Source organism: Aythya ferina, assembly GCF_964211825.1.
Source record: "Aythya ferina genome assembly, chromosome: 11".
Classification (NCBI taxonomy): domain Eukaryota; kingdom Metazoa; phylum Chordata; class Aves; order Anseriformes; family Anatidae; genus Aythya; species Aythya ferina.
The window spans coordinates 12630814-12643200 of NC_140307.1; the positions used below are offsets into that span (position 1 = coordinate 12630814).

General features: G+C 59.6%; 2 protein-coding genes across 3 annotated transcripts in view; both read right to left on the reverse strand.

Annotated features, from left to right (window-relative positions):
- Positions 1–53: 53 nt before the first annotated feature.
- On the reverse strand, positions 54–8594 carry CLK3 (CDC like kinase 3). Its single transcript, XM_084532231.1, has 13 exons — positions 8503–8594; positions 7303–7451; positions 5947–6142; positions 3923–4016; positions 3588–3654; positions 2908–3024; positions 2464–2630; positions 1985–2079; positions 1498–1627; positions 1327–1409; positions 1000–1079; positions 648–738; positions 54–442 (listed from the first exon to the last, which is right to left on the reverse strand). Exons 2-13 carry the CDS (start codon positions 7449–7451, stop codon positions 257–259), a joined length of 1455 nt encoding a protein of 484 aa, XP_084388357.1. The 5' UTR covers positions 8503–8594; the 3' UTR covers positions 54–256.
- A 393-nt stretch (positions 8595–8987) lies between these two features.
- ARID3B (AT-rich interaction domain 3B) overlaps positions 8988–12387 on the reverse strand; it is a 31673-nt gene continuing 28273 nt past the window's right edge. For both annotated transcript variants that reach the window (XM_084532228.1, XM_084532227.1), the window contains exon 9: positions 8988–12209. In XM_084532228.1, the coding sequence (XP_084388354.1) occupies positions 12052–12209 (158 nt within the window). In that variant the 3' untranslated portion in view covers positions 8988–12051. The remainder of the gene's footprint in view (positions 12210–12387) is intronic.

Here is a 12387-nt window from a genome sequence, read left to right on the forward strand (position 1 = left end):
AGAAAAGAGAGAGCTGGGAGCAAGCGAGCCCTCCACCCTGCCTACCAGGGAAGTATGAAACAATAAGAAACACTTTATTTTAACTTTACAACATATAAATAGACAAATCTGTGCTTTCCAACGGAGCTGTTCTTCCCCTCCCCTGCCCAGGGTTCGTGTCACAGTGTCCCTCTGAACTCCGAGGGGGTGGAGCTGAGCTGCAGAGGTCAGGCTGAGCCTGTCTGTCCCAACCCGGCCCCTGCCACCTCCCCGGCTGTCATCTGCTCAGGTCCCGGCTGGCGCTGCGCCCGCACAGCATCCGCTCCTCCGCAGAGAGACCCGCAAAGAAGGGATGCAGGAGGGCTTCCGAAAACGTGATCCTCTGGGAAGGGTCGAACTCGAGCATCCTTCTCATCAAGTCAAAGAGCTGCGCGTGCTCCAGCGAGTCGTGCAGCATGTATGTCTGAAACAGAAGGGCGGGCGAGATGGGTGTAGGCTCCAGTACAACAGGGAGCACGCAGCAGCCCCCAGTTCTGTGACGTACAGCAAGGCTGTGGCTGTCACCTCACCCCCAGCAGAGATGATTCCCTTCCTGACCCCTGTGGCTCTCAGGAAGGGAGCCTCAGAGCACAGCCAGCACCCGCTCAGAGCTGCCCTCTGCCACCTACCCGCAGGGGCTTGCAGTTCTCTTGCACGTATCTCCCATCAGATGTGTTCTCGTCCCATACCAGGTTCCCGTTGTGGAAGTATTTCTGCTTCCTGGGGAGGAGGAAAGGTGCTCAGGGGGCTGCCCCAGGGAGCTCACCCCCACCACAAGGAAGAGCAGCAGCCCGTGAGACTCGACGACAATTAACAGTAAGAACAGAAGACAATTAACAGGCTCAGAACCCCAACTTCCAGCGAGTTCCCTGTGGTTATAGAGGTGGTTAGCCTGGGTGTGCAAACACAACTGGCACCCTGACTCGTTAGCCACCACAACCACTTAACCTGGGTGCTGGCGGTGCAGTTGCAGGCTCTCACCGAGTTCTGTGGATCATGTGAGAGGGAAGGGGCCCAAGGATTTTCTCCATCATGACCAGATGCTCACGGTTCTCGTGGGTCTGCGAAGGAAAAGAGCAGCAGCGCATTGCTTCAGAGCTTGGAGAGCTGCTGACAACAGCCTGTCACTTGGACAGGTAGAGAGGATGAGAGAGAGGCCAGGAGTGGTGCAGGTCCTGTCCAGCTCTGCTTCCTCTCCTGCTTTTTCTATCCTTTCATTTCCCCTCCCTGTACCTAATTGTAGCCTTTTTTTTGACAGTAAGAACTCTCAGTTTGGCCAAAGAACACGATGCCTTTTGCAAATCATACCTGGAAGAGCGTGAAGCCCCGGTAGTACTCGAACAAGATGCAGCCGGTACTCCAGACATCACAGGGCTGTGCCCAGCCCAGCTCTGCAGAGAGAACAAAGCTAGCCCCGTGCTCGCAGCAGCTCCCACCACGCCTCCTTCCAGCCGCCCCCTGCCACCCCGCGCTGCTCACCGAGAATCACTTCGGGGGGGCGGTAGTGCCGGGTGGCCACGATGGTGGTGTGGTGCTCGTGGTCGAAGGTGGCGCTTCCAAAATCAGCCACGCGGATGCTCGTGTTCCGGATGGATTTCTCCTCGCAGCTCTGCGAGCAAAGGAGAAGGCCTCGGAGCTTTTAGCAGCTGGTTCAGGCTCTGACGGGAGCCCTCTGTCCCCAGAAGCGCCCCATCCATGCTGTTAATCAGAAGGATCCCAAGTGGGAAGCTCTGAGCTGTTGACATCCCGTGGCCGTGTTAAGGGCAGCAGCTGAACTGCGGCTGGAGCCACTGAAGCAGAGCCTTAAGGCTCTTAAAAAACAGGGGGGAAAGAAGGGGCCCAGCTCCCAGGTTGTTCTTGCTGAACAGGCTTGTGAGGGATGCCCAGAAGAGGGAAGATCCACCTTCTGCAGCGAGGGGGCAGGCGGCCGTTCCTGCTTCTGTCACCTCCCTCAGCCATAACCCACCTTTTTCTCGTTGTACAGAGTGTCGAAGTCAGAGTTGACAAACAAGATGTTTTCTGGCTTGAGGTCAGTGTGAGTCAGCTGGTTGTCGTGTAGAACTGCACAGGGGGAAGAGGAGAGGGAAAAAAACACGTCAGAGCCAGGCACCGGAGCACCAGGTCCATGTACTGGACACCCTGACGCAAGCTGACTCCTTGCTTCCATCCCAGCCCATTCTGGAGAGGCAAAGCCTAGCAGTGACTATGCATTTCTGACAGAGAAGGCACAAAAGAGCTCACAAGCCTCTCCTCCTTTCCTTTCACAAGGAAAAGAAAGCAAATCCAAAGACTACTCCACAGAAATCATCGTATCTTATCTTAGAAGCTTCAGAAAAGGAAGCTAGGACATTCAGGTCCTACTAGAGGTTGAAACAACCCAAAAAAGGACACAGTGAAGAACAAGCAGCTGCTGGCAACCCCAAAGGCTGGCCCCAGGTCACTCACATCTCAAGGCGTGGCAGAGCTGGTAGGCCATGTGCCGGATCTGAGGGAGAGGGTAGGGCTGGAAGTTGTTCTCTTTCAGGAACTCAAAAGTGTTCTTGCCGAGAAGCTCGAAGGCGATGCACATGTGGCCGTGGAAGTTGAACCAGTCTGACATCAGGACGCACAAGCTAGGCAAAGAGAACGGCACGAGGATTAACCGAGTTCAGAGGCTTGACAGAAGTCATTCTCCCAGTTTTTGGTGAACAAAAGCCCTGAGCCGGCTGACCTGGAAGCACAGCAATCCCTCCACTGATGCTGCAGACAAACCTCCCGCCCACTTTGCTCACCCAGCGAGCAGCAGGTACATCCAGTCCTCAGCTCTGGGCGGCTTTGGACCTCATTCAGGCAGGCTGAACGTCTCTGAGGACGCGGCACTGGCTGCCTGGGAGCTTCGCAGCAACTCACAATTTGTTCTCCTTGTCCTTCTCCTTGATCTTCTTCAGGACGTTAATTTCCAGCCTGGCTGCTTCTCGGTACTTCCCAACATTTTTTATGATTTTCAGTGCCACCTGGGATTTGCCTCTGCGAGGGGAGAGACAAAGGAGTCAGAGAAGAAGCCGCTGTCACCGGCACACACACCCCACAGGGCACTGCAGGAGCCTGCAGGATGATGAGGAGATTCCCAAGGGTACATTCAGACCACGTCCCCACTGGCTTCCCTTAGCTCAGCCGTGCAGCGCTGCGAGCAGGTGTGTGGCAATCTAATAAATAAAAGCAGGCGGAGGAAGGAGACGGCCTCCAGCAAGCTCAGGATGAGGGAGTGGTAGTGCAGGGAAAACAAAAACGAGGTCTGGGTAGGAGATCAGCTGTTCTGCCCTTGTCCCAGCCTTGGCAAGCAATTAAATACCGCGGGGATTTGAAGTGCTCAAGCCACGTCCCAACCCGGCAGCCCTCCAGCAGGTCAGGAGAAGAGAGGAAGGGACAGGGGTCGGGTGTAACCACAGGAGAGGAGCAGAAAAAGAAGCACCCTGGCAGATTTAGAGGCCATCTCCCTGTCCGGCTGGCCTGTCCTGAAGCCCTCAGCCGCTGAGTGAGCACAGATCCTGCCACGACAGAGGGGAGACGGGGAAGGGAGGGCTGCCCACCTGGCGTGGTCGACGCACTCCACCACTTTGCCGAAAGTGCCTTCGCCGAGGCTGCCGACGATCTCGTCTAGGAGAGAGAAGAGGAGCGGGCGTGAGCCTCGGGGGCCGGGCGAGAGCCGGGGTCCTGCAAATCTCCCAGCAATAACACGTCAAAACAGAAACGTCTCTGGCTGCTACGCTCTTTAAAGCTCACGCCTCTATTGTCTGCCTCAGGCAATTTACTGGCGAGTCCGTTATAACAAACGCTAGAGACCCCTCCGGTACGGGGGGGGGAGAGATCTCGGCTAACACGGGGGGAGGAAGTAGAGGTAAAGTTTTACGCAAGGTGGCTGTACATCGCTCGTGAAGCCAATCGCCGGTCCTGCACACCAGGTGGCCTTCCTTGTCATCTTCCACGCTCCTGCTGCGCTTACTGCTCTGCTGGCTTCTCTGCACACACCGCCCCCCGGCACGGCGTGCGGCCCAGCGCGCGCAGCGGGCAGTCCCCGGTGGCAGATTGTGGTGTCAGTCAAAGGTGGAGAGGCGGCGGCGCGGCGGCGGGCGGGTTTTCCAGATGCCAGCATTTCATAAGGCACACGGCATATATAACGATAGGGATAGTGCAAGGGACACGTCAAGACACAAACCGACTTCAACACAAAAGTAATCAACAGCTACAGGCACGTAAAGAACACCCTCCGTCAGCTGCGGCGCCTGCTGCCACCAAACGCCCCCCTCTTTGCTGCAGGGCAGCAGCTGGGGGGCTCTGGGGGGTGCCCCAGGGGAGCAGCGACCTCAGCAGCACCCAAGGGTGCCCTGGGAGGTGCAGGAAGGAGGGCTCGGCCAGAGGAACGCCCTCTTCTCCGCTGGGGAACCTGAGCTGGCAGCTCGGAGGAGCCGTCCAGCAGCCGGAGCAGCAGCTCTGCCCCTCGGCTAACGGGTGCCCAGCTCCTGGTCCACTGAGAGGGGACCCGGCGCTGCTCCTCCTCCTCCTCGGGGGCAGGCTGAAGCCTGCAAGAGCCTGAGGGACGCTTCGAGTGAGTCCCCAGGGAGCATTTCGCTCCCTTTCAAGCTTCCACTAAAAGACACGAGCTCACGGTCACCCCTGCTACTGCAAAACCAGCCCGGCGGGCCCGCAAGGACCGGGGTCCACAGATTGACTGCGTGGTGTTTCCTATTTAGCCCTAAAAATGGTCACAGTCTCTACAGCGAAAGAAATGCAAACAAAGCTCTACGTTTCCACGCCTGGCTTTCTATCAGGCTTCTCTTCTGCGCCCCTCGTCCCCCACCTGGTCCAAAATAAGGAGCTGCGAGCCCCGCAAGGTGAGCTGAGCCAGAAGGAGGCGCAGGGGAGAGCTGCGAGCCCTGCAAGGAGCCCGCTCAGGCCACCCAAACCCCGCACATCGCCTCACCGCACGTGCACACGCAAACCACAGCACAGCATTTGAGCCAGAACCCTGCCTCTGAGACCTACACGAAAACATCAGTGGGGGAGGAAGGAAAGCGAGGAGAGCAGCAGGCTGACAGAGCCCCCGTGCCATGCAGGAGTCCTCGGGAACACTGCGAGGATCGGGATGTGGTCACTGTGCTGTGACAATATCTGAAGGGGAGCAGCTGACAAAACTGGCAGCGACAAGAACTTCCCCTGCTGCAGGGCAGCAGCGAGGCAGAGACGCTCGGGCCCACACCTCGCAGCGCCCCCAGGCTGCTCCAGGCCCGGGGAGAAGCCCCCCTGCCCTGCCCCGAGCGTTCCCTGGCAGTCCTCGGACCGTCTCTGGCAGGGAACGCCATGAATCCGTACAGCCGGGTGGGAAAGCTGCACAGCACCAGGCACAGAGGACACAGGTGGGTTTTTGGGAGGTGGAAGCCGAGTGCAGGGGGCCAGGACTGGCAACCACAGGGCTCACGGCTCACACACGGCTCGCTGAGGCTGACAGATGCCACGTGGGACGGGGCACAGACCACCCAGCACCCGCCAGCAGCGCTCCGAACCCTTGCTGCCTGCCAGACCCCCCCCAGCAGCACCAGCACGCGGAGGCGAGGCCCTCACCACGCGGAGACCTGCACGGGGACGGGGACACCGCAGCCTGGCTGTCCCCGTGCCACCCGTGTGCCACCCGGAGCCTTGGCTCACCCCAAAGCCATGAAGAACGCGGCTCCATTTCCCCACCTACCGCAGCTTTTGGGGGCTGGCCCACCAAAATCACCAGCCACCGCCTCTCCCAGCGCCCCAGCACACAAGTTTGGGACCGCACGCCCCCCGTAACGAGGTGTACACGAGGAGGGGGCAGAGGTACTCACCCGGAGCGCTCCGAGCTGCAAGGAGGGGAGAAGGGTTAGGGCCCCAAGCGCCCCCGCGCTCGTTCCGGCTGCTACTCACCGAGGAGGCGCTGCTACAAGACCTGGTCCTGCGCTTTCTGCAGCGGTGCTGGTGCTGCCTGGCGCGGTGCTGCTCTCGGCCCCGCGGGCGGGGCGGGCAGCAGTCGTCCCCCCAGGACGGGCTGCGCTCCTCGAACCTGCAGGCGTCGCTGCCCCGCCTGTCCCGGTACCTCCTGCGCGGCGGCGTCCTGTCCCGGCTGCGGCACAAGCGACACGTCAACGTGCGGAGCTGCACCAGGATGGCAAATCCCCCCCCGCTGCCAGCCCCCACGGGGGCTGTCTCCTCACAGCCAAGTCGCTCAGGGAAACAGCAAAGCTTTGCCAGAGGGAAAATCGCACGGTGCTCCCACCTTTCGAGGAGCCGGGGGGAAAGGAGGTGCCTGCTTCGAGCTGCCCGCCTCACGGAGCCTCCCCCTGCACCCACAGGGGCTCTCCCAGCACCGTTTCTCCCCCCCCAGGAAGGCCTCTTGGTTGTTTTTTTAAGGAGCGAGGAGCCGAGCCAGCAGCAGTGCCCAAAACATCGCCCCAGCAGGGATGGGAGCCCCCAGACACCCGGCCTTGGGTGTCCGCGTGCCTCCGGTGATGGCTCCAATGAGCCAGGAGGAGAATTCGGCCCCTGCCCTCCAGATAAACCCTGCGGCCCCCACAGCGAGCCCTGCTGCCGAAGGAGCAGCCTCCTTTACGGCAGAAAACGTCACAACGCAGAAGAAAACCACAGCACGCTGGTGCCAAACCCACAGAACGTGACCAAAGCAGCGTTTCGGGCACGTGTCCAGCCAGGCTGGACCAAGGCCTCGTCACAGCCGCCTCCCTCTGCAAAAAGCAGCTTTTGGGGTTTGTTTCCCCTCCGCTTTGGCCACGCCTGGCTTTCTTGCTGACAGCCCAACAGGACGCAGACGCGCACAGGGTGATTTCAGCTTGGGTCAGGAACCAAATCTCACCTTGCCTGCTAAATTATCCACAATGGAAAAAAAAAAAAAAACCAAACACTAAAACCCCAAGCCCACCTCTTTGAAGCCTCAGTCTGAACTTTTAAGGTAGAGAGGACTCAGAAATAACAGCCCGAAGGACTGGAGGGTACCGAGGGACCCCCAGGAGGCTCACAGCCTGAGGATGGAAGGGCAGACAGGTTCTCACCCGGCAGCTGTCTGCTTTCACCCAAATCCCACCTCCGCAATCCGTTAATTAAAAAAATGGGGAAAGCCAATTGTGGGCACAATTCCTTTGCTTCGTTAAACCAAAGCCAGACCCCGAACGATTAAGGCATCCCCTCCCAGCTGTAACTGCTCTGGGGTGAGGACGAGCGCCGAGATCCTGCCCCCCAGTCCCTGGGGGAAGCCCCCCCTGCAGCCCTCACCTTCTGGATCGCGACCTCCTGGCCGGGTCCCTGCGGGGCGGGCAGCGCAGCCTGCCCTCGGGGGCCCTGCTCCGGGACCGCCGCCGCTTCCACCGCTGGCCCCAGCAGGGCTCCTGCTCCGGGGACCGGTACCGCCTGCAGTGGTGCATCTGCGGGCACACACACAGCCTGCTCAGCTCCCGGCCCCTTACACCAGCCCCGAGCCCCCTCAGGGTGGCCCCGATACCCTCAGGGTACCCCCAGAGCCCCTTAAGCCATATCCAGACCCCTTTAGGGCGCTCAAAGGCTCCTTTAGTGCACCCCCTGACCCCCTTAGGGCGCCCAAACGTTCCTTTAGGACGCCCAAAGGCTCCCTTCAGCCATCCCCAGACCCCTTCAGGCCTCCCCCAGACTCCCCTGGGGTGCCCCTAAAACCCCTCAGGCCTCCCCCTGAGCCTCTTTAGGGTGCCCCCAGACCCAGTCAGGCCTCCCCCAGAGCCTTTTGGGGTACCTGCAGAGCTCTTAAACCTCCCCCAGACCCCTACAGGGTGCCCCATGACCCCCATAGGGTGCTCCCAGGCCCCTTTAAGACACCCAAAGCCCCTTTAGGTCACCCCCCGGACCATAAAACCACCCCAGACCCCTTCACAGTACCCCCAGACCCCCTTAGGCCCCACCAGAGCCTTCTGGGGCATCTGCAGGACCCTAAAACCACCCCCAGACCCCCTTAGGGTGCCCAGAGGCTTCTTTAGGCCACTCAAAGGCCCCCTTAAGCCACCCCCTGACCCCTCCAGGCCTCCCCCAGAGCCTTTGGGGGCACCCCCAGCCCCCCTTAGCGTGCCCCATGACCCCCTTAGGCCACCCCCAGCCCCCTTAAACTGCCCCCAGACCCCCTTAAGCCACCCCCTGACCCCTCCAAGCCTCCCTCAGAGCCTCTGGGGGCACTCCCAGACCCCCTTAGCGTGCCCCATGACCCTCTTAGGCCACCCCCAGACCCCCTTAGGCCACCCCCAGCCCCCCCACACCTCCCCCAGCCCCCTCAGGGCGCCCCCTGACCCCTTCAGGCCTCCCCCAGGGCCTTCTGAGGCGCCCCCAGACCCCTCAAACCGTCCCTGGACCCCTTTAGGGCGCCCCATGACCCCCTGAGGCTGCCCCCCGGCCCCTTTAGGACCCCTCCAGCCCCCCTGGGACCCCCCCAGGCCGCCCCCGCCCCCTGCTCACCTCCGCCGGGCCCCGCAGCGCCCCCGGGTGCGGCCCGGCCCGGCCCGGCCCCCCTCAGCCGCCCTCCGCTCACTTCCGCTTCCGGTGGGGCCGCTCTAGCCGCCCGTCTCGTTGGTCCGGAGGTTAACCCCTTGCGCGCCGCGGGGCAGGCGAAGGGCCCTGCCCAGCCCCCAACACGGGGCAGGGACCGCGGAGCCCCTCGGGCTTCGTGCCTCTGAGCTGCCCAAGGGGAGCAGCGAGGCCTTGGAAATTTGGGGCTAAAAGGGCTGGAAACCAGCTCCCGCCCGACATCAGAACCACCGCAGCTTGCTCCGAGAGTTTTAGGTTAAAAGGTTGAAGTTTAGGTTAAAGCGGCTGCAGCTGAATGGGGCTCAACCAGTGCCCTGCTCACACCCAGCCCCATGCGGGAACCGTCCCAGGGCACGAGGCACGGCCACACGGCCACCATGGTCCCCCCCCCGAGGCCCCAAATGACGCTGGCAGGGTCCCGGTGTGAAGAGGTAGAAGTTTATTGGAATATAAACATTCAGAGAACGTGTAAGATAGAAAAAACCCAACAACAACATATACAGACACTTGTTGGAAGGAGACGTTGAGGTATTTATCCACCGCCTAGGCTATCACATTTCTTTTTTTTTTAATTATTTTTTTTATTTTTTTTTTCTTAATTTTCTTTCTTTTAAATAGGTAAGAAAACGAGTAGCAAGGCTGCTGCAGCTGTTTGGTGAGCACAATCCGGTCTGACTCCGCAGAGGGACGCGGTGTGAACGCCCCCGCGTAGCCCCCCCGGCCCCTTCCCCCGGCCCCGAGCCTCTGCCCTCGCCTCCCCGCAGCAGGCTGGAGGGCGAGCAGCTTGGTTTTCATCCCCACCCGCTCCCTTAGCAGCTGGGGGCTTTTTCTTTGACTTTTTTTTTCTTCTAAATTTCTTTTTTTTTTTTTTTTTTTAATTTTTTGGCTGCTCGCTGTGAAACCTTCGCTGGTCCGGAGCTCGAAGAGAAGCAGACGCACTGCCGGGCAGGAACGGTCCCGAGCCCGCAGTGCCAAAACCCCTGAGTACTAATTACAATCCAACACGCGCTCGAGTGAAATGAATCGCAGCCGGCCTCCCCCCCGGCCCCCCGCTCCTCCACCCCCTCGCTGCTGCTGGTTTCTCTGCCCCTGTCCCCGCGGCCTGGCAGCTCAGTAGGAGACCCGGGGCTCGGCGTCGAGCCGGGCGCCGGGATCAAAGCCAGGCCAGGGGAAGGGTTCCTCTTCACAGTCTGAGTGGTCCTCGTCAGCGCGGGGCGACGGAGGACCGGGTATGGTTGCAGCTTATTTTACTGAGGTATCTGTTACGCATCCCGACTTGTTGCTTTCCCTGAATCGGATACAAAACAATCTGTTAGTCCCTGTCTATTTCCAGTCTAGTTGTGTAAAGCTTATAAACATTAATACTCTAGTAGTGTCGAAGCCGTTTAGCAGTTCAGTGATTCGAGTGCCTTTCTGTGCAAGAAAACACAATGTTAGCATGTGATACATAAGCAAAAACACCCATTACTAACCTCTGCTCCCCAGGACCAGAGAAGAAAGCATAAGGAAAAGCCAAAAGTCCCCCAGTCCCACTCTTAGGAAACAGCCCCCAAACCCACCCCCCATCTCCAAAAAAAAAAACCTAACCAAAAGAAAATTAAAAAAAAAAAAAAGGAAAAAATAAAAACAGAAACAGTCTGAATGAGTCGGAGTCTGGAAAATCCTCTGAGTGGAGACAATGAAATGCCTCGGAGGTGCGCGGCCAAGGAGCAGCTCTGCCTCCCCACTGAACGCAGGCGGAGGTGGGACATCGTGGAGCAGAACCATCCCAGGACATGCGCCTTCCTGTCGCTCCCTCCCGGTGCAGGTAACTCGAGTCACATAAACTGACAGCCAGGGAGCGGGGCCGCTGCGAGCAGGAGCTGCTGCCTGTGGTCGTGCAGCCTCGCCCAAGGGATGGGGCCACCCCTGCACCAGGGCTCTGAACAAGGAGAACCTCCCTGCTGCGCTGCGCAGCTCTGCCAAGGGCAAGCACAGATCATAAGGGATGGAGAAATCCAACAGGGCCTCTGGAGACAGCCTCCTGTCCGAGGCGAAGGATGGGTCCTCTAACTCAGCTGTCGCCCTTGCTCTCTGTTCCTACCTCTACCTGTCCTGTCGTGCGCATGTCCTGGGATGGTGGTGCTCGGCGTGTCTCCTGGCTAGCCTAAAGGATGGGGAAGCCGCTGCTCCTTCGCTCAGCTTTGTGTTTTTTTTTTTTTCTGTCTTTGGTGCTACAATTAAAAATAAAAAAAAAATTAAACACAACGTCAGCAAAACCACATATATATATATATATAAAAAATCAAGCGATAAGATATGCCAATACTTCCTGAAGAGGTTAAAAAAAAAAACAAACAACCCAAAACAAACAAACAAAAAAAAACACCCAACAACAAGTACATATCTGAGGTATTTCATCTGCTCAAAAAACCTGACTCGGGCCCGGAGGATGGAAAGGACGTCACCAGGGCAGGAGGGAGGGTGCTGGGATCTGACCTCCAGGTGGGGGAGGACGTGTGCGGGGCGGCAGGACGAGAGGGGACACAGCGAGGCCACGCCAGCAGGGGCTGAGCTCGCGGAGCCACCGGGTCTCGTGTCAAATGGGGCAGAGGATCAAACCCAAGAGAAAACAAGTTCAGGGGAAATGTCAGCGGGATGAGTTCGCCAAGGGCAGAGAGACAAGGTCGGGGGCATTTGGAACTTGGCTGAAAGCCTGAAAAAGGCAACGACAGTAGGGAACGGGCCAGCACCAGCCAGGAGAACGAAGCAGCTGAACGAGAGGGGGCTTTTCTGTGTCTGGGGGTCCTTCCCCTGTGGCCAAGACCTCCGAGAGGGGGAAAGGAGGTTCCTCAAGTCTCTCGGGACTCTGCAAGCAAGAACTGTGGGCCCGAGGGGAGGACCAGAGCACGGCAGAGCCTGAAGAAAAGCGAGGCAGCTCGCCTGCTCGGCAGCTGCAAGCCCGGCAGGAGAGGGGCAAGGCAGCCTGCCGGCCGTTCGGATTGTCAACACACGGGGTTGGTTTGTGGGAAGAGCCCGCGTGGCTGCTGGCTCAAGGAGAACCCTGCTGCCCTGCCCGGCCTTGGCCCCGGCCCCTTCCACCTGCCTTGGTGACGTCTCTGCCATCTCTGGGCCCGCCGCTCCTAGAGACGATCCCTGATTGAAAAACGCCAGGGGTGCCCCCTCTCCACGTCCCACCCCCAGCGGGAACACGGCCAACCCCGGGAGGAAAAGGAAGAGGAGGAGGAGGAGGAGGAAGAAAATGGAAGAGAAAGGGAGGAAGAAAGGGGAGAAGGGAGGAAAAGGCTGGACAAACGGACGATGAAGAACAACTCGCTGGCGCGGAAAGGTTTCAGCATCATCATCTTGCCGTCGGCCAGCCGCAAAGCAGGTTCCTTGAGATGAGGTAACGTGTGCGACTCCTGCCCGGCGCGCTCCCCGCCGCGAGCAGAGAGGGAGAGCTGCCGGGGGCCAGTGTGAGACAGCGAGCGCGGCCGGCCGTCAGAGAGACCAGCTGGTGGAGGGCTCGGCGCCGGGCGTTCCCCGCGATGAGGTAGGGCTGGCAGAGCAGTGGGAGCTGCTGCTGCTGCTGCTGCAGGAGCTCTGCGTGCTGGAGCCCGCGATGAGATGGACGACTGGCTTCTGGGCAAAGAGCACTCCTGCAAGGCACGGAGAGGGAAGGAGAAGGGTTACGGGGTGACACGGCTCAGGAGGATACGGGGGAGAGCAACCCCAAAGGGTTCACCCTAACAGAAGGGGGCCCTGTGCAAGGCCAGCAGGCTTCGAGGCAGATCAGAGCATCAGTGATGGCAAGGATACAAGAGGGGGTGCTCTGGG